The following is a 21,312-nucleotide window of genomic DNA, read 5'->3' as shown; positions in this document are numbered from 1 at the left end:
TTGCACGCTTCTACCCTCCCTGCAACGCTCACACCCTGTCCCCACCTCTCCGCGCTGCCAGATGCTGGGCATCCCCTAGTGTCACTCGCTAGGATCAGCGCTCTCCCACGCTTGGACCCACCCACCTGGGTCCCACGGGGATGATAGCACTTTTGCTGAAGTGAAGACCCTCTAGATCTTGTAGGAGGGGTCCGTTCCCTACTCAGCTCTTCAGGTCACATGGTCCGCGGCGGGCCCCACGGATGGGTCACGTGACGGCGGCGCAGCGTTGCCTAGGCAGCGGCTGCGGGCGGAAAGAGGGAGGGGGCCGGTCCTCCGCCCTGGCTCGGCCGCCTGGCCACCCGGCCGCGACACAGACGCTAGCCACGAGTCGGAGCCGAGAGCTGGAGCCAAGCGCACTGAGGGCTGGCTAGCCAGGGTGAGTGTTTAGCGGCGGACAGGCGTGTCCCTCCGCGTCTCGGGAGGGTCTGAAGGGGGACAGGAGAGGCTCCCCCTCCTAGCTAATGGGCGAGGAAATTGGATCAGGGACACTGGACAGGAGGAGATGGAGCTTCTTCCTGGGGCAAGCATGGCATGGAGAGGAAGGGGCAGGATGATAAGAGGCAGAGGGGTGGCCTGGTGACCCACATCCCTTGACATCCTCGGTAGAGTGCAGTGTCAGAAGACTTGGATCGTGGGGCTGCCAGCTGATTCTCGGGTCCTGCAGTTACAGGGACTTCCCTAGAGTATAGGACAGGGATGCAGGTGGCTGATTTTGGCAGGCCGCTGCCACCTCTCAGGCGCGTGGGTGACAAGAGACAGTTCCCGTGCCCCAGATGTTTAGAGGAAGTTAAAACAGGCAGCAGACTCCATAACCTGCTGCCTGGGACAGTTTAAAGGAAACCTAGCAAGAGAAAGACTCGACTAACAGTCTCGCCGTTTTTTTCTATCAGACTTAATCTTGCAACTGCTCTTTATTTAAAAATAATAATAATAAAAACGGTTCAGTCTGCCTAGCAATCTTAGAGCTGGCGCTGTCTGACAGACATGTGGGCTCCATCTTGTCTCACCGCTCGCTCCCCCTCCAGCCTGAGCTTGGGAGTTTGTAAGCCAGACTCTGCTCCTCCCCATGGGGCAAGGGTTGGACCAAGATATTCCCTCTGAGTATAAGGAATGGATTTATGGTACATGCCTACGATCCCAGTGCTCAAGAGATGAGGTGAGACAATCCCAAGTTCCAAGCCATCCTGGACTACACAGAAAGACTCTGCCTCAAAACAAACCCCAAAATAGAAAAGGGGTCCGTAGGGAGATGCAGATATAGCTCAACTAGTAGTAAATCTGCCTCACATGCAGGAAACCCTGGGGTCAGTCTCCAGTACCGTGCAAACCAGATGTGTGATGGCAGTCCTTGGAGCATCCAGAGTTCAAGGCTATGCTTGGTTACATTTCTGGTTGGAGGCTGACCTGGCCTACATAAGGCTTATCTAAAAAAGAAGGAAGGAAGGAAGAAGGAAGGAGGGAAGGAGCTGGGTAGTAATGGCACTTGGAGGTAGAGATGGATGAATCTTGAGTTTGGGGTCAGCCTGGTCCCAGAACAAGTTCAAGGACAGCCAGAGCTACACAGAGAAACCATCTCAGAAAACCAAAAATTAAAAAAAGAAAAGAAAGAAAAAGAAGAGAGAATGAATTTAAGCTTCCTGGGCTAGCGCAGGGGCAGGATGCCTTGTTTCCTTATAGGACCTGCAAGTCTATCAAGATTCGGCTGGAGGCAGACAACTCTCCATGCCCACCCCTAACCCTAGCTCAGATGCACTCTCAGACCCAGGGGCCTTCCTCATTTGCAGTCCTCCAGGGAAACCATCTTCTTCACATCATGAATCCTTTCCTTCCTTTGATCCCCTGGGACTGGAGTCACAGACCATTTTTTGCCACCCCGTGGATGCTGGGAATGGAACCTGGGTCCTTTGGAAGAGCAGTCGGTGCTCTAACCACTGAGCCCCTCCACAAGCCGTCTCACTGGGTGAAAGGTAGTCTATCCCCAAGAGACTTGGCAATATCTGACCTCCCTTTGCAGTCTCCCATCATGCCCCTGTGCCCTGGCACTGCTGGAGAAAGTCCAGCATAGCCCTACTGTGTGTCTGCAACTAGCCTTGTGCTGCTGTCCCAGCCAAGAGTCTTTTATCTCCTTGTCTTCAGCAAGCAGCCTTCCTGTCCCATTCTCTGGAGGATGAGAGACTTCCTAAACATGGTTTCAACTTCCTGCTTCTCAGAACCCTCTCTGTGGGCTACATCTTGTCTTGGATAGAGGGTCTGTTTTGGTTTTGTTTAAGATTTTATTTTTACTTATATATGTGTGTCTATGTAGGGGGTGTGTACACGTGAGTGCAGGGGCCTTTGGGGACCACAAGAGGGCAGCAGACCTGGAGATAGACTTAACAAAAAGTTGTAAGCTATCTAATTTGGGTGCCAGAAACCTAACTCTGATCCTTTGTAAGAGTAGTAATATATGACTTTACACCCTGTACCATCTTCTAGTGTGCAAGGGGTCTGTCTAGGACAAGTTGTCTTTTCTACCCATGTCCGTATGCCCCAGTGTTGGGCTCACATGTGACATGGGTAGCCAGCACTTCTGTCCCCGCCTGACCACTGAAGCAGGGAGCCAACCAGAGAAGCATCTTTCTTGCTTATCTGGCTCCCCTATTGGGCAGTGAGTTCTTTGGAGGCAGAGATTTTTTTTTCTCTTGTGGGATTTTAGTTTGGTTTGGTTTGTCACCTTATCCTATATAAGTTGGTCCTGGAAACGTGATTGAGGCAAAAAGAGAATAAAGAAGGGAGAGACACACGGACACAGGTACGGGAGGACTGGGATTAGGTGAGCCATGCTCACTGTGATGGAGCAGTGTCTACTATACAATAATCCGGAACCTCGGCGAGTTCATTATGTACAGTACAAGAAGAGTGGCTCAGGGGAATGTCTCTGTAAGAGCACAGCCACAGAATTGCCCACAGCTGCAGGGCCTGGGAAGTGATTGGACACCCCAATCTTTGTTCTCTGATACTGCGCCCTAGCAGGGGTGTCAAGGGATTGGGCTCACCTGGCCACCACCTCCCAGGTTGCTCCTAGAGGAGGAAGCCGCAGTTGCCAGTTTGTGCACACTGAATAAACACTCTCCTTGGACCAGAGAAAGCCTTGGCTGTGCCTCTGAGCCTCACCTGGCAGAAGGCTTTGCCAGTTCCCACGGGTCTGAGGCCGTGGCCCTTGTCAATAAAACACACTCACTTACGTGTGAGTGGCTTCTGTGGCTTCCTATAATTTTTTGTTTGAGATTGGGGGCTTTGTTTGTTTGTTTGTTTGTTTTTGAGACAGGGTTTTCTACAGCCTAGGCTGAGGTAGAATTCATAGCAGAAGATGGCTTTGAGCTCCTAATCTTCCTGACTCCATCTAGTTTTATGCCATGCTGGGAATCTAACTTAAGGCAATGTAAACCTTTTACCTCTGAGCCACGCCCCCAGCCCCTCACTGGGGGATTCTAGGCAGGGGCTCTACCACTGAGCCACGCCCCCAGCCCCTCACTGGGGGATTCTAGGCAGGGGCTCTACCACTGAGCCACACCCCCAGCCCCTCCCTGGGGGATTCTAGGCAGGGGCTCTACCACTGAGCCACGCCCCCAGCCTCTCCTTTAACTTGGATGCCTAAGCATCCGTGAGATTTTGAGAGCATCCATGGATGTGGGGGAGTAAACTTTTTTTCACAGTTTCTTTTCTCTCTCTCTATCCTATCTCTTATCCCCCACCTCACCTCCAGACTTAGTCCTGTGCTGTATGAGTAGGAAGGAAAAGAAAAAGGCCATTTCCAAATTGTGACATGTTCAATCATTTGGAGCTAACCCGTTGAGTGGTGAGAAGCACTTGTCTGAATCTTCTCTAAGGGAGGAGACATCCTTGAGGAAGTGATTGGTCACGATGCTGCTGGCTGCAGGTGTGGGTGACATGTGACCCTAGTCCTCAAGTTGGAATTCCTACAACCAGACCCAAACGCCCCGTATGTGGCTCAGGCCTGTCGTCCCAACACCCAGGGAGACAGATGGGCGGATCATTGCGGAGCTGCCCAGTGTGGGTGCCACATAGCAAGCCCAGCCAGAGTTAGTAAGACCTTGTCTCTTACACATATGCACAGAAACAACAATGCCTGACAGCAGCGGTGCACACCTTTAATCCCAGAATCCAGGAAACAGAGGCAGCTGCTTCTCTGATTCATGGCCAGCCTGGTCTACAGAGTGAGTTCCAGGACAGCCAGGGTTACACAGAGAAACCCTGTCTGGAAAAACAATCAAACAAAAAGGAAGTAAAGGTATTGTTGTCAGCAGCTGTCCCCCAGAGGGACATGAACACAGAACAGTTCCTTGGGGACCCTTTTGTTGGCCAATGATAGCTGAGGTTTCTACAGGTGGCCTGAGAATAAGAGGAAGGCAAGACAAAGGGACGCTTCCGGGTTGCTGTTCTCCTTTTTGGTCCTCTTAGGTGTGTGGCATGGGTGTTTTGAGGGACGGTTCTTCACTGCTGACCCTCACAAACACCCCAGCCTCTTACGGGACCATGGACTCTGTCCTAATGTCTTGTCTCTTAGTCTGTCTCTCCCTTGTTTCTTTTCCTCCAGTTTCTGTCTCTTTAAATTACATTGTTTGTTTTGCTTTATGCCACAGCACCCTGTCAGGATCAGAGAACAACTTTCAGGAGTCAGTTCTGTCCGTCCACCATGTAGTCCCCAGGGATGGAACACTGGTCCCAGGATTGGTAGCTAGCACCTTCATCCTGCGAGATATTTCACTAGTGTATGTTCTCTTCCCTCATACACACACACACACATACATATTTATACATGCAAACAGGCACACACACATATACACACTCACACACATGCTCATACACACAAATGAGCACACACTTATGCACACACACATGCACACACACATAATACCCACACATGCTCACACATACATACACACACATGCGCACATGCACACACACACACACACACACACACACACACACTCATGCACACACGTCTCACTCTAGCCCACACTGGCCTGTAGGCCTCCGAGGGGCTTAGGTGACAAGTCTTTATCTCCACCTGCCTGGCTGTAGCTTTCAAACAGCCTTAGGGGCTTTCTATGGGTCCTGGTGGCTCTGAACACAGGGGTTATTGTCTGAGGCCAAGCCAGCCACAAGGTGCCTTTGCCCTTCAGGCTTGTCCTGGAGAGATTACTCAGCTGGCTCCCACCTGCAGTGCGCCACCACAGGCTGTTCTAAAAGAAACCTGCCAGTCTTCACCAGAATTAGTGAGGATTTGGGTTTAGAGTCAGACATCTTTTTTTTTAAGATTTATTTTTTATTATTTTAGTTATGTGTGGGTATATACACATAAATGCAAGTGCCACAGATGTCCGATTCCCCTGGAGGAGGCCTTCTAGTTTGTAAACCGCCTGAGGTGGATGGTGAGAATCAAACTCAGGTCCTCAGGAATGCAATATGTTCTGTTAACCACTGAGCCATCTCTGCAGTCCCCAGGGCCTACTTAAAAAGCTGGACTCGAGGACCTGCCTGTAATCCCAGCACTGTGGGGCAGAGATGGGACTATCCTGGGAACCTGAGTGCCTGTCCAAAAATTAAGATAGAGAGCAATAGATACACACACACATACACACACACACACACACACACACACACATACACACAGAGACACTCACACAGAGACACACCCACGCAGACACTCACACACACACACTCACAGACACTCACATACATACATATACACACACTCACATACACTCATGTATACACACACTCACATACACACACACATAGACACAGACACTCACACACAGAGACACACCCACGCAGTCACTCATACACACACTCACAGACACTCACATACACACATATACACACACTCACATACACTACGTATACACACACTCACTTGCACACACACACATAGACACAGACACACACATAGACACACACAAACACACTCACATACACACATACACTCACACACACATATACATATTACAGACATACACACACAGACACTCACAGACACAGAGACACTCACAGATGCATATACATACACACACACTCACACACACACACACACACACACACACACACACACACAACCATACCTCACAGCACAGCATGGCCTCCAAATTTAAATCCTCCTGTCTCTGTTCTCTCTTGAGTTTCATTTTTCTGAGTTTTGTTTTTCTAAAGGGTTTCCACTGCAGCCTGGGTGTGGTTCACCTTAGAAAGTGGCTCTGGATTCTTAGTGGTGACTTATCATGACTACGATTAGATTGGAGAAGCTGCTGACAAATGTCCCTCCCTCACATCACAAGCAGCTCTGGGTGTTCAAGAGTCCAGCAAGTAGCCGGGCCTGGTGAGCAAACCTGCAATCCCACCCAGTCCAGAAGCTGAGGCAGGAGGCTCAACCTGAGTAATTTATCAAAACTCTGCCTCACCAGGCTGTGGTGGCACACGCCTTTAATCCCAGCACTTGGGAGGCAGAGACAGGTGGATTTCTGAGTTCGAGGCCAGCCTGGTCTACAGAGTGAGTTCCAGGACAGCCAGGACTACACAGAGAAACCCTGTCTTGAGTTTGATCCCAGGGAGCCACATGGTGGAAGGAGAGAACCAACCCCTGCAAGTTGTCCTCTGAAACCCCACTGCATACTGTGTCAGAGGTGTGTGTGTGTGTGTGTGTGTGTGTGTGTGTGTGTGTGCTTATTGTCAACACGCTCACAAATACATATACAAAAAGCTGTAAAACAGGAGCTGCCGCACACAATGGCTCAGGACTCAGCTCTTCCTACTCTTGCTGAGGGTCCTTCATTCCCAGCATCCACACGGTGTCTCACAGCCATTTGTGACTCCAGTTCCAGGGCCTCTGATGGCCTCTCCCGGCACCAGGGACACATGTACACCTATGCACTTGCAGAGAAAACACTCGTACACATAGAATAAAGCAAATAAATTTTTTTTGTTTGGTTTTCAAGACAGGGCCTCTCTGGGTAGTCTTGGCTGTCCTAGAATCCACTCTATTTACCAAGCTGGCCTCAAACTCAGAAATCCGCCTGCTTCTGCCTCCTGAGTGCAAGGATTAAAGGTATACACCACCACCACAAGGCTAAGAAATATTTTTTTAAAAGGTAGACAAAATTAAAAAGAAAGCATGGGCTGCTGAGATGTCCCAGGCGTGATGAATGGAGCTCAGGTCCCGGCACCCACCTAACAGGTTGGGCATCCTCTGTGTGTCTGTATCTGCAGCTTTGAGCAGGGCAGAGCCAGAAGGAACACTGGGGCTTGCTGGATCCCAGCTTAGTGGAAAGAAGGTGAGCTTTTAATCAAAAGAGAGACCCTCAGGGGAGTAAGCAGTGCGATAGAAAGGATACCCTCTGCCCTCTTCTGGCCTCTACATGTGTGCAGACCCATGTACACATGTGCACGTACACTTACAAGGCATGCACACATCCCCCCCACACACACACACATAAAAAAGCAATATATCTTAAAACACAAAACCATAAAGGGCCCCAGACTCTGCTGTTTGCATAGGAGCCCTCTAAGATGCTCCAACATGTCACCTCTCTTGCTCCTCCAGCCTGGTCCCCACCATGAGTGCAGAACTCAATGTGCCCATGGACCCCTCTGCCCCTGCCTGCCCTGAACCTGGCCACAAGGGCATGGATTACCGGGATTGGGTCCGACGCAGCTACCTGGAACTGGTCACGTCTAACCACCATTCGGTGCAGGCGCTGTCCTGGAGGAAGCTGTACCTGAGCAGGGCCAAGCTGAAAGCCTCCAGCCGGACCTCAGCCCTCCTGTCTGGCTTTGCCATGGTGAGTGTGGGGCTGGGGGGGGGGCGGTGCTGGCCAAGGGTAGCCCCAGAAAATGTGTTTTCTGAGGTCTTGCAGTGCTCTGAGACACTTCTTCTCCAGGCCACAACTATAAACCCAGCCAGTGCTCAAAAGAAGACGGACACAGTTCAGCCAGTAAGGTGCTTGCCAGGCAAGCGTAAGGACCTGAGTTCAGTCCAGAGCCCACAGTGGAAGGAGAGATCTGAGAACGCAAGCTTGTACACGTGACCTCTGCAACATGACCTCTGCAACATGACCTCTGCAACATGACCTCTGCAACATGTGCGCACCTGCACTCATACAGACACAACACATACACACAAACACACACCGATACACACACACACACACACACACAGACACACACACATATAGACACAGATACACACACAGACACAGAGACACAGATACACACACAGACACAGATAAACACACACAGAGACACAGACACAACATACACACACACAAACACACACACATATAGACACAGATACACACACAGACACAGAGACACAGACACAACACACACATAGATACAGACACACAAGCCGGGCGGTGGTGGCACACGCCTTTAATCCCAGCACTTGGGAGGCAGAGGCAGGAGGATTTCTGTGTTCGAGGCCAGCCTGGTCTACAGAGTGAGTTCCAGGACAGCCAAGGCCATACAGAGAAACCCTGTCTCGAAAAACCAAAAAAAAAAAAAAAAAAAAAAAAAAAAAAAAAAGATACAGACACACAGATACACACACACACACAGATACACACACACACAAGGGGTGGGGGTATATAGCACCCAAGGAGCAAATCCTGAAGTCCATCTCTGGCCTGCACATGAACATGAATAGGGACAAACTTGTGCACACTCACACATGAACACACACACACACCAAAACCACCAAAATAAATAAAATAACCAACATTCAAAAGGGAGAGATGGACGGATCTCTCTAAATTCAAGGCTAGCCTGGTCTACATGTCCAGTTCTAGGCCAGTCAAGGCTACATAGTGAGATCCTGTCTCAAAAATAAACAAAACAGCTTCAGGGTGTAGGGTTTACTGGAAGGGGTAGCATTTTGTGTTTTGTTTGTCCCATCTCTGGCCTCACCCACGACTTTGGGAATCTGAGGAACTCAGGGATCTGTGGCCGGGGGCCAACCCAGCTGGGGCTGTAGATGCCGGCCAAGTGTGGCCACCTCCTGGCCATGGCTGCCGCCAGTCCCTTAGTCACCCCAGGACAAGAGTCAGTCCTATCTGCCCCATCAACTCCAGAGTCCCTGCCCCACACCCCACAGGAATTTGGCCCAGGGGACAAGCAGTGAGGGTTCCACTGCTCGGTGGGGTACCACTGGGTAGGAAGTGATTTACCTCAAGTCAAATAATCATTTGTCCTTTTGTTTTTTTTTTAACTCCAGGCCACAGTCACCATTATCAAACAGAGACGCTGTGGCAGAAGAACAGAGTTTGGCTGAGAGTGAGCCAGATTTGAGAGTTAGGCCCTCCTCGCTAGGGAGAGCCAGCCCCCTGCCTCCGAGCAATACTTGGGTTTCTGCTTTGTTTTCTGTGTTGTTTGTTTGTTACTAGAGATTGAACTAGGAGTCTTTTTATTTTCTATTTTCTTTCTTTCGTTGTTCTGTAGGACCTTTTTCATCTTGGTTTTCCCCTCTTTGTGCGTCTGTGATGTGTGTGTGTGCACATGTGTGTATGCACATGTGTGTGTGTGTGTGCACGTGCTTAGATGCACATGTGTGGATGTGGACATGCACACAGAGGCCCAGGACTGAAGTTGAGAATCATGCCACGCCACTGTTCCACCATATTTATTGAGGTAGTGTCTCTCTCTCTCTCTCTCTCTCTCTCTCTCTCTCTCTCTCTCTCTCTCTTTCTGTGTAGGTGTTTTGCCTGTGTGAATGTCTGTATATCACAGGCTTCAGATCCTTGGAGTCAGGGTTGTAGGCAGTTGTAAGCTACCATGTGAGTGCTGGGGATCGAACCCAGATCCTTTGGAATAGTAAACACTGCTTTTAACCACCGAGCCAACGCTCCAGTCCCCAGAGCCAGGGTTTCTCCATCAAACCCAGAGCCCACCCACGCAGTCAGTCTTGCTAACCAGTTGACTCTGCAGATTCTGTTTCCCCTTCCAGGGTTGGAATTGTATGTGGGGCCCCCACACCCAGCACTTACATGGGTTCTGGGGATCCAAACTCGAATCCTCAAGATTCCCATGCGATCACTTCAACCCCTAAGGATTCTCCCCAGCTCTGGGGACTTTTAAAACATATTTTTTTTTATTTGTTTGTATGTGTCTGTGTGTGTGAATATATGCACACGTGTGTGCAGGAATGCACATATGCATATGCACCAGGAGCCCAGAAAAGGGTGTCAGATGTTATCTGCTATCATTTGATGGCAGACAGTCCCTTGAGGCAGGGTCTCCCCCTGAACTGAACCCAGGGCTTGAGTTTTCTCTGCTAGGCTTCCGGCTTTCACATGGGTGTTGGGCCCCACACTTAAATCTTCAGGATTGCATATCAAACACTCTTCTTAACCACCGAGCCATTGCTTCAGCCCCTAAAACTATGGCCTTGAACACTGTCTTCCTTAGGGTTTTACAGCTGTGAGCAGACACCATGACCAAGGTAACTCTTTTTTTTTTTTTAAAGATCTATTTATTTATTTTATGCATATGAGTACACCACCATTGCTCTCTTCAGACACACCAGAAGAGGGCACCAGACCCCATTACAGGTGGTTGCTGGGAATTGAACTCAGGACCTCTGGAAGAGCAGTCGGTGCTCTTAACTACTGAGCCATCTCTCCAGCCCCAAGGCAACTCTTATAAGGACAACATTTAATTGGGGCTGGCTTACAGGTTCAGAGGTTCAGTCCATTATCATCAAGACGGGAGCCTGGCAGCCTCTATGCAGGCGTGATGTAGGAGGAGCTGAGAGTTCTACATCTCATTCCAAAGGCAAACAGGGGAAGACTGACTTCTAGGTAGCTAGGAGGAGGGTCTTAAAGCCCACACCCACCATGACACACTTCCTCCAACAAGGCCACACCTCCTAATAGGCCACTCCCTGGGCCAAGCATATTCAAACCACCACAAGCATGCTTGCCTGTTGCTGGGCCCCTAGCCATCTCCCCAGTGTATGTCATTTCCCCCTATGGCCTCATCATACTAATAAGCTTGTAGCTCAGTCAGTAGAGTGCTCGCCTGCCATACGTAAGCCCCCATACTCCATAACCCAGGCATAGGGGTGCACACCCGTAATCCCGGCACTCAGAGATGGAAGCAGAAGCATCAGAAATTCTAAGTCCCCTCAGCTACACAGTGAGGTCAGTGTTAGCTTGGCCTACCAATTAGACCATGCTTCAGGTGCACCGTCAATATGCAACATGTAGCCTCAGATTCAGGATCCTCCTGCCTCAGCCTCCTAATTGTTGCAATTTAAAAGGTCTACATCGCCGGGCGGTGGTGGCGCATGCCTTTAATCCCAGCACTTGGGAGGCAGAGGCAGGTGGATTTCTGAGTTCGAGGCCAGCCTGGTCTACAGAGTGAGTTCCAGGACAGCCAGGGCTACACAGAGAAACCCTATCTCGAAAAACAAACAAACAAACAAACAAACAAACAAACAAACAAATAAATGGTCTACATCACCATGCCTGGCTTCAAAGCTGATTTAACCTTCCCCAGGGCCTGCTGGTTACAGTTCATGTAGAGACATAGGGTCCAAAGGTCTCTTTGGTCTCTGACAGAACCTGGGACCCTCGGTAAAAGAGGTAAATCAGACATCCAATACCTGTTATCACCATGGCCAGGCTGGAGGTTGGACCCACCTCTCTCCTGATGCTCAGTCAATCAGTTTGTGTGACTGGAGTTCAAAGTTTGACGGAAAACATCCACTGATTCCTCTGACGACCAGTGTCTTCAAGGGACAGGGAACTGTCACAATCAGAAGGAGCCAGGGGGCTCACAGTGGGGATGGGGCTCTGCAGTCCAGTGCCACCCAGCAATGCACGAGACATGATGTCACATGCATGTCAGCCCAGCACTAGGGGCTGCAGCAGAAGGGTTGAGAGTTCAAGGCCATGACTGTCTTGGAATTCTCTGTAGACCAGGCTGACCTTGAACTCACAGATCTGCCTGCCTCTGAATCTTGAGTGCTGGATTAAAGGCATGTGCCACTCAATTCAAGCTCAATTTGAAGGAGTGTGTATGAGATTTATTTCCCTTCCCATATTTTGTATTTTTTTTTTCAGACAGGGTTTCACTATGTAGACAGGTTGTCCTTGAACTCACTATGTAGACCAGCTGGGCTTGCAGCTCAGAGATCCTCCTGTCTTTGTCTTCCTGGTGTTTGGGTTAAAGGCAGACACTGCCATACTCAGCTTTTCTCCCCTCGTGTGTGTGTGTGTGTGTGTGTGTGTGTGTGTGTGTGTGTGTGTCTGCCTGTGTATGTACGTGTGTCTAACTGTGTGTGTGTGTCTGTATGTAAGTGTGGATCTGTCTGTGTGTGTCTGTGTGTGTGTCTGTGTCTGTGTGTCTGTGAGTGTGGATCTGTCTGTGTATGTCTATATGTCTTCCTCTGTGTATGTCTGTGTGTGTGTGTGTGTCTGTCTGTCTGTCTCTGTGTCTGTGTCTATATGTCTGGGTTTGTATTATGTGTCTGTGTATCTGCCTCTGTGTGTGTGTGTCTGTGTATGTATGTTTCTGTGTATATGTGTGTGTGACTATGTGTCTCTGTGTGTATATGTCTCTGTGTATATGTGTGTGCGTGTCTCTGTGTGTATATGTCTGTGTGTTGCTGATGATGGAGCCCTGGGCCTGTGTATGTCTGTCAGGCATGCTCTGTACGCCTGAGCCACACCCCCAGCCCGATGGCTCCCTTTCTCTGTGAGGTGCAGGGCTGGCAGCTCAACTCCCATCCGCAGCTGTCGTTCTTGGATCCAGGCCTTGAGACCATTTGCCTCTTCAAACTTTGGAAGACTTTATAGAGTCTCACCCAGACTTGTAAGGTTTCCAGGCAGGTTCTGCAAATGGTCAGACAGGGAGCGTGCATTCTGGGGACAGGGAGGGAGAGGTCTAGACTTGCTGGCAGCCTGCAGCGCATAGACAGGCATGGAGGGAGGCCTAGGTCATCCAGATGGCCTAGATTCCGTGTGACCTCAGCCTGACCATGCTTATGGTCATAATTCATTCCTACTGTGTTTGTGCAATTCCTTTAGTGCTGGTAGATCCTCCTGGAAGCAATTGGAAGAGACATTGAAGAGAAGAACATCTCTTCTGGAAGTTTCCTTTAGTGGTCTATTAGAGCCCGCCACAAGATGCCCAGGGGGAGTGAAAGGAAGCAGCCTGAATGTTCAGAGTAGAGGCAAGAGCAGAGTCAGGACCAGCAGATAACGATGCTTGCTGCCAAGCCTGGTGACCTGGCTTCCATCCTGGAACCTACATTGTAGAAGGAAGAGAAGCCACTCTTGCAAGTTTTCCTCTGCCCTCCACATGCATAGTCAGACACACACACACACACACACACACACACACACACACAAATAAATAAAATAAAAACGTTTTAAAGGGAAGAAAAGCCACTGAAGCTGTGAGCCAAGTGGATGCTCTCAATCTGCCACCATTAAATCAGGCTGCCACTCGGACTTCAGAGCAGATGGCGGAATTTGGTGACTAAGGCTGAGGCCAAATCAGGCAAGGATGAAGACAGATGAGAGACAGGCACTTCCCTACACGAGCCTCTTCTGTCAGTGTCCCGGACTGGATGTGCTGAGCAATTGCCCTGTCCAGCAGCAAGCGCTGATGCCCAACCTTCAGCTCATCGTGTTCCTCCTTTCCCTAACAGGAAGAGCCAGTGAGCTACAGTTACCTCGTAGGTCTCCACATAAAAATGGAGAAGCATGGCTCCTGGCTGGCCTTCCTCTGGAAACAGACACAAACCGCATGCTGTGGGCCCTGTGTCTTCCCTTTTCTTATTTACTTACTTATTTTTGAGGTGTTGGAGATCTGTGGACATGCTAGGCAAGACATATATCTCTGAGCCACGCCCCCAGCCCCTCCCTGGGGGATTCTAGACAGGGGCTCTACCACTGAGCCACGCCCCCAGCCCCTCCCTGGAGGATTCTAGACAGGGGCTCTACCACTGAGCCACGCCCCCAGCCCCTCCCTGGGGGAGTCTAGGCAGGGGCTTTATCACCAAACCACATTCCAGCCTCCCCGCCTTTTTTTTTTTTTTTTTGGTTTTTCGAGACAGGGTTTCTCTGTGCAGTTCTGGCTGTCCTGGAACTCACTATGTAGACCAGGCTGGTCCTTCCTGCCTTTTAATCATTTTTGTTTTCTATCTTAGAGTCCTCAGTAAAACAAAACAAAACAAAAAAAACAGTAGAATCCCCGAGGGGGTGGGGGTGGGGTGGCTCAGTGGTATGCCTAGTCCACCACCCAGCTGATGGCCATGGTGGGATGCATCCCTGCCTGCCTGACCCAACCCCTGTTGTGCCCACAGGTGGCCATGGTGGAGGTGCAGCTGGACACAAAGTACCAGTACCCTCAGCCCCTGCTCATCGCCTTCAGCGCCTGCACCACGGTGCTGGTAGCCGTGCACCTGTTTGCCCTGCTCATCAGCACGTGCATCCTGCCCAACGTGGAAGCCGTGAGCAACATCCACAACCTCAACTCCATCAGCGAGTCACCGCACGAGCGCATGCACCCATACATCGAGCTAGCCTGGGGTTTCTCTACCGTTCTAGGCATCCTGCTTTTCCTGGCTGAGGTGGTACTTCTCTGCTGGATCAAGTTCCTCCCGGTAGATGCCAAGGATCAGTCAGTCTCCGATAGCCACACGGGCTGGCAGGCCGCTCTGGTGTCCACCATCATCATGGTCCCCGTGGGTCTTATCTTCGTGGTCTTCACTATCCACTTCTACCGTTCCCTGGTGCGGCATAAGACAGAGCGCCACAACCGTGAGATCGAGGAACTACACAAGCTCAAGGTACAGCTGGACGGGCACGAGAGAAGCCTGCAGGTGGTGTGAGCGAGGCCTTTGCGATTTGATACCAGCCTGAACCGGAGAGCAACCCTCAGGCCACCAGGCAGCCGGTAGGTGTAGCCAAGGAGGCTGCCAGACCAACCCGGGCTGCATGAGATCCACCAGGCATCACAAGAGCCTCAGTGGGGATTGCTAAACAGACTGCCCAGATGCTGCTCCAATAATTCCATCCTCCTGTCCTCGCATGAGTAAGGGTCTAAAAGGAGTGAGAAAGCATCGGTTTCATCATGGAGGCCAGAGGAAGAAGCATGACCACATGGCCCTGGGGACTTCCTGAGTCCAATCAAGCATATCAGAAAGCACTGTAGATCTCAGATATCTGGACCTTGTGATTGGCATGGTAGGATGGCAAATTCCCAAAGCCAGCTGGGGGGGGGGGGGCGGGGTGCTGGGGCTCAGGTAGGAGAGTGCTTGCCTAGTGTGCAGGAAGCACTGCATCAACCAGGTCATCCCAGGGTCATGGCAGTGCGAGGGAGGTGGAGAAAGGTAGACCAGGGGTTCAGAGTTGTTCCCTGCTACATGGTGAGTTTGAGACTACATGGAACAGTCAGACGAATGCACACGCAGCACGAGAGCACACACACATGCACATGCACAGGCGTGAGAGCACACACACGCACATGCACATGCATGTGTGAGGGCACACACATGCATGCACGAGCTCACACACACCGTGCACACATGCACGCACACACACACACCATGCACACACGCACGTGCACTCAGGCACACACAAAGAATAGGCTGCTTGAGAGTGCAGAGGTGGGCCCGGTGCTGGCACACGGTAGCATGGCTTGTGATGAGAGACAGGGATCTGTTAGCCAATCTGTAGCTCAGCTTGGTTCCTTCCTCCCAACTCTGGAGGGTCCCTGTGTGTTCAGGATTCTGAGGCACACAGCAGCTTGACAAGGGTAACAGATACTGTTATTGGATTCGGAGTTGTCTGGTCCTAGTGTGGGAGTCCTGGCACAATTGATAAGAAATGTCTTCGAGCCCACCACTGCAGGCTAATTGAGGCCAGAGACGGGGACACACACACACACACACACACACACACACCACGAAGCAGACTCCCACAGGCCTGAGCCAGCCCCTCCCCTCCCCCTCCCCATGGACTGTGGCACCAGGCAGGGGCACCATCTCAGAGACTAGCCAGCTGGCTCAGCTCCCTTCTGTCTTTGGCCCCTAGATGTTGAGAGGATAAACTGGGGAGACTTCCTGTTTTTGCAAAGTGGTTAGCCCTGTGGTTAGGCCTGTGGGTGGGGCAGGGACCTGCCCCAGCCTAATATAGGCACATATTCCCTGCAATGAGGCTGGTCACCGGCAGAGAAGGGGAGACCTCAACACCCCATTGCCAGGCCTGCCAGGACTCTCCATGCAGGTCCCTGCCGCATGTTTACACAGCTGTGCGTGAGTTTGGCCTTGTCACTACTGGGCATCTGGCCACCAGGCTTGTGTTGTCATGCATACTCTGCCATTATGTAGGAGGGGTGCTTACCCGGTTCTGTAACTTTACCTAGGGACGGCTGAGGTCTCTCACTCTGTATATGAATGGTCCCTGGGCTCCTGTGAGCGCCACTTCCGTTTCTTACAAACAGCTTTTCTCTGGAATCTGGATTTGGTGTCTGAGGGATCCTGGAGGGCCCCACCCCCATCCCCCGAAGTCTCTGGAAGTGGGACATACTGCTGAGCATGAACGATGACAAGCAGAGGCCCCCTGGGGAGCCTTGTAAACTGTGAGGTCATTGGACAAGGCAGGACATGGTGTCCAGTGACTCCAGGGAAAACGCCCTCTGTCTTTCAAAGGCTGTATCCTTCAATACCCTCCACCCCTGCAGACATCCCCTTGTGTCTCAGACCTCTGTTTTTTGAGGGTCTTTTGGGAAGGCCAGCCTAGTTTGATTTGTTTGTTTTGCAAAAAAAAAAAAAAAAAAAAAAAATGCTAGAATCCTGGGTGGACAAAGTGGGTAAAGGCACTTGCCACCAAGCCTGGGGACCTGAGTTCAGTTCTGATCCTCTGACCCACAACCAATTAAATACAATAAGAAAAATAATTTCATATCAGAATCACTGTAAGATGGTGTGCAAGTAGGGAGAAGAGAGGATGACCTTTGGAATGAGGCGCTTCCCACTTTTGGGCACGCTCTGAAACAGCAGGCCGGGCTGAGGATGGAGCCCAGTCGGTAGTGTGTTTGCCTAACATACATAATAACTAGCACCCCATAAACCAAACATGGCCAGGCACATCTGTAATCTAAGCATTCAGAAGGTGGAGGCAGAAGGATCAAGGTTGTAATGAGTTCCAGGCCAGCTTGGGCTGGACAGACTCAGTATCAGGAAAAAAAACAAAAAACAAAAAACAAACAAACAAACAAACAAAAAAAAAAAAAACGGGAGAGGGGGGTGTGCTGCCGATGGCCCCGTAGTTAGGAGTGTCCACTGCTCTTGCAGAGGACCAGAGTTCATTCCAGCACTACACAGGGCAGCTCACAACTGCCTGTAACGCAAGTTCTAGAGAATCCAGCACCCTCTCTGGCCTCTGCAGGCACCCACACAATGTACATATTTACACATACAAAATTAACAGGGATCCCTGTTGGACAGTGGGCCCATTCCTTCTACCCATTTTCTGAGGCCATTTGGTGCCTTGGCCAGCGGAGCACAGGCAGTTACTGCAGTGTGAGACTTGCCGTTCCTCACATTCTTCCCTTAGTCTTCCTAGTGCTGAGCATGGGACAGCCATCTGTGTGTGAACAGAGGTGTCAGCCCATGTGGTCACCCACAGGCAGGAGTCACAGGGCCATCCCACAGCTGTGTCAGGAGCTGGAGGATAAGCCCTCACTGTGAACAGTGACAGAAGCCAGCAGGCTCAAGGCTGGAAGTTCAGTTTCTGGAGGCATAACCTGATTTTGATTCTTGTTCTAACCGCAGCCACGTGGCTAGAACCACTGTGGGCCCCCTGGGGCTGGCACAGGCTTGCCCTAATTTCATCTACCCAAGATTCAGCCCTTCCTGGTGCTCAAGGGACCAGTGTCCTTAGACACACCAAGGTCCTTCCCAACATGGCTTCCCCATACCCTTGACCACAAAGTCTCCAAATTCAGGTGTTTCTACTTAAGAAACTTCAAAGGCAGAACATGATTGGTGTCCTTCGGGAAAGTCGCCTGAAAAAAAAAACTACAGGAGCCTGGAGGGTTCAAGACTGTGCCACTATTTCTGCAGGACACTGTGAATAACTCCTTTCCTGTGTGTGGATTTTTTTTTTTTTTAAAGCAGTTGCCCTGGATTGAGCTGAATGAACTGATACAGCTTTTAACACTCTGTGCTCTTGAGAAGTGTGCACCATGGTTTGGGGGCTCTATCCCAATGCCTGCCACACTGCTGACCCCCAATCCTGGCACAAGACCTCTTTATCTCTTTTATTTCTAGTCACTGCCCCACAGGGGCAGAATGAGCATGGGTTCCTCCAGGATGGCCAAGCACTGCTGGGACCCAAGCATACCTTGAGTGAGGTCCCTGTCAAAGGGACCCCTGAGAGAACCTTGCCCTTGGCAGTGGGCATCTCTTCCTGTCTTCCTTTCTGAAGGGGTGGGGGAAAGGGAAAGGCAGGCTCAACGTGGATGGCTGAGCTCACCAGAACCCATCTGGATAAGGGCAGGTAGACTTCACAAGCTTCTAGAGGAGGAGCCTCTGAGGTGTTGGTCCCTTAGGTCCCTGTGGCTCTTCGGGTGCTGTCCAGGTCATCCACTGGGGACACCAACAAACAAGACACCCCAGACATAAACCCCTCCTGAAGATTTTCTTCTTGGGGTGCGTGTGTGTGTGTGTGTGTGTGTGTGTGTACGTGTGTATACCTGATGTGGAGGCCTGTGATGGCTTGTATGTGCTCAGCCCAGGGAGTGGCACTATTAGAAGGTGTGGCCCTGGGGCTGGAGAGATGGCTCAGTGGTGAAGAGCACCGACTGCTCTTCCAGAGGTCCTGAGTTCAATTCCCAGCAACCACATGATGGCTCACAACCATCCGTAATGGGATCGGGGTTCCCTCTCTTGGTGTGTCTGAAGACAGCTACAGTGTGCTCATACATTAAATAAATAAATCTAAAAAATAAAAAATAAAAAAGGAAGTGACTTGTGGGGATTGTTATAAAAAAAAAAAAAAAGAAGGTGTGGCCCTGTTGGAGTAGGTGTGTCACTGTGGGTATGGGCTTTTTTTTCTTTTTTTCTTTTTTGATTTTTCGAGATAGGGTTTCTCTGTGTAGCCCTGGCTGTCCTCCCAAGTGCTGGGATTAAAGGCATGTGCCACCACTGCCCGGCGGGTATGGGCTTTAAGACCCTCATCCTAGCTGCCTGGAAGCCAGTCTTCCACTAGCAGCCTTCAGATGAAGATGTAGAACTCTCAGCTCCTCCTGCACCATGCCTGCCTGGATGCTGCCATGCTCCCACCTTGATGATAATGGACTGAACTTCTGAACCTGTAAGCAGCTCCAATTAAATGTTGTTCTTTATAAGAGTTGCCTTGGTCATGGTGTCTGTTCACATCAGTAAAATCCTAAGACAAGGCCAGAGGTCAACTTCAGGTGTCATTCTCTAGACACCATCTTTGGTTGAGACATAGTGTCTGCCTTGCCTGGGAACTCTCCAGTTGGGATGGTTTGTGTGGCCGGGGAAGCCCAGGGATCTTCCTGTCTCTGCCTCCCCAGTGCCAAGACAAGTATGTGCCAGCAACTAGGTTTTTGGTTTTGTTTAATGCAGAGACACAATTCATGTCCTCATGTCACTTTACTGAAACAGCCACCTCCTAGGAGCGATTTCTATCCTTTAATGTTACTAACTGTAAAGCATTTCCACAATTAGTGACCAGTGGGTGAGGACCCAGACCATTGTGGGCCTGGGTTCTAGAAGAAAGCAGGCTGGGCAAGCCAGGGGAAGCAAGCCAGTCAGCAGCACCCTCGATGGCCTCTGCACCAGCTCCTGCCTCCAGGTTCCTGTCCTGATTTCCTTTGATGATGAACTGTGATATGGAAGTGTAAGCTGAATAAACTCTTTCCTCCTCAACTTGTTTCTTGTTTCTTGGTGTTTTGCTGCTGCAATAGAGACCCTAAAACACATTGGTACTAGAATAGTGGGGTGCTGCTGTGACAACCTGACCATGTTTTGGGGAGGACTGTGGAAGGACTTCTCGGAACCTTGGGCTAGAAGAGCCATTGGGATGTTAAGAGCTCTGTGGGATGTTCTGTAGGAGCTTGGAAGATAATGTTGAGAGCAGGGCTGGCAAGATGTCTCAGCCATTAAGAGCACCGACTGCTCTTCAGGAGGTTATGAGTTCAAATCCCAGCAACCACATGGTGGCTCACAACCATCCATAATGAGATCTGATGCCCTCATATGGGTGTCTGAAGACAGCTACAGTGTACTCTGGGCCAGAATGAGTAGGGGCAGGAGCTGGAGCAAGCGAGGACTGAGCAAGAGGGAGAAGGGAAGGGGAAAAAAAATGAATGTTGAGAGCGGTGGAGACGAGGCCTGGCTTGTGAAATCTCAGAGGGAAGATTAAAGACGATATCAGGGCTGTTTGATATTTTGACTTAAGATTCCATGGTTCTCGTTAGCTGAGGCTGAAGAATCAGCTGTGGCTAACAAGATACCAGAACTATTAAAAGTGTTACTGGTACAGTTAGTGCTGGCTGGCTGGAGCTATGAAACTAGTGGTGATTAAGGGGGCAGGAGGGATGGGATGGGGAGTTTTCAGAGAGGAAACTGGGAAGGAGGACAGCATTTGAAATGTAAATAAATAAAATAACCAACGGTTTTGTTTTGTTTTGTTTTTTGTTGTTTTTCGAGACAGGGTTTCTCTGTGTAGTTCTGGCTGTCCTGGAACTCACTCTGTAGACCAGGCTGGCCTCGAACTCAGAAATCCACCTGCCTCCGCCTCCCAAGTGCTGGGATTAAAGGCGTGCACCACCACTGCCCGGCTACCAATTTTTTTTTTTTTTTTTTTTTTTTTTTTTTTTTAAAAGAAGTAACCAGCATCACCGAGATGAAATCTTCTGGAAAGTATTTTCTGAGAGCACAGAGAAGCTGTATTCCAGAGACAGACATTGTGCTGGCTGCCAGGCTTGGTAATATTTAAGATTCACCAGGTGGTACTGGTTTTAAAGGCATGGAGGGGTCATGAAGAGCAGCTGAGGCTTGGCACTGTGAGAGGCAGGGGGCGCCATTGATAAAGGTGCAGCCTCAGTGACAGCTGAAGGCCCAGGACTGAAGGGGTCAGGCACCAGGGAGCAAGCCCATGAGGGGGTAGTGCTGAAAGCCTCTCAGCGGAAGTTGCAATAGAAGACCCAACATTTTATAGATGCTAGTGCCAT

General features: G+C 50.4%; 1 protein-coding gene across 1 annotated transcript; it reads left to right on the top strand.

Annotated features, from left to right (window-relative positions):
* The first annotated feature begins 249 nt into the window (after positions 1 to 249).
* Orai2 (ORAI calcium release-activated calcium modulator 2) lies at positions 250 to 16,561 on the top strand. Its single transcript, XM_076923228.1, has 3 exons — positions 250 to 418; positions 7,643 to 7,880; positions 14,408 to 16,561. Exons 2-3 carry the CDS (start codon positions 7,656 to 7,658, stop codon positions 14,933 to 14,935), a joined length of 753 nt encoding a protein of 250 aa, XP_076779343.1. The 5' UTR covers positions 250 to 418; positions 7,643 to 7,655; the 3' UTR covers positions 14,936 to 16,561.
* The last annotated feature ends 4,751 nt before the right edge of the window (positions 16,562 to 21,312 follow it).

Source organism: Arvicanthis niloticus, chromosome 24, assembly GCF_011762505.2.
Source record: "Arvicanthis niloticus isolate mArvNil1 chromosome 24, mArvNil1.pat.X, whole genome shotgun sequence".
Classification (NCBI taxonomy): Eukaryota; Metazoa; Chordata; class Mammalia; order Rodentia; family Muridae; genus Arvicanthis; species Arvicanthis niloticus.
This window is presented reverse-complemented; position numbering and strand designations above follow the sequence as displayed.

Bases quoted from the DNA above. Each gene is read 5' to 3' on its own strand.
- Orai2 (XM_076923228.1), top strand. From the start codon at position 7,656: ATGAGTGCAGAACTCAATGTGCCCATGGACCCCTCTGCCCCTGCCTGC. The intron at 7,881-14,407 runs GTGAGTGTGGGG...TTGTGCCCACAG, and splicing joins TCCTGTCTGGCTTTGCCATG to GTGGCCATGGTGGAGGTGCA.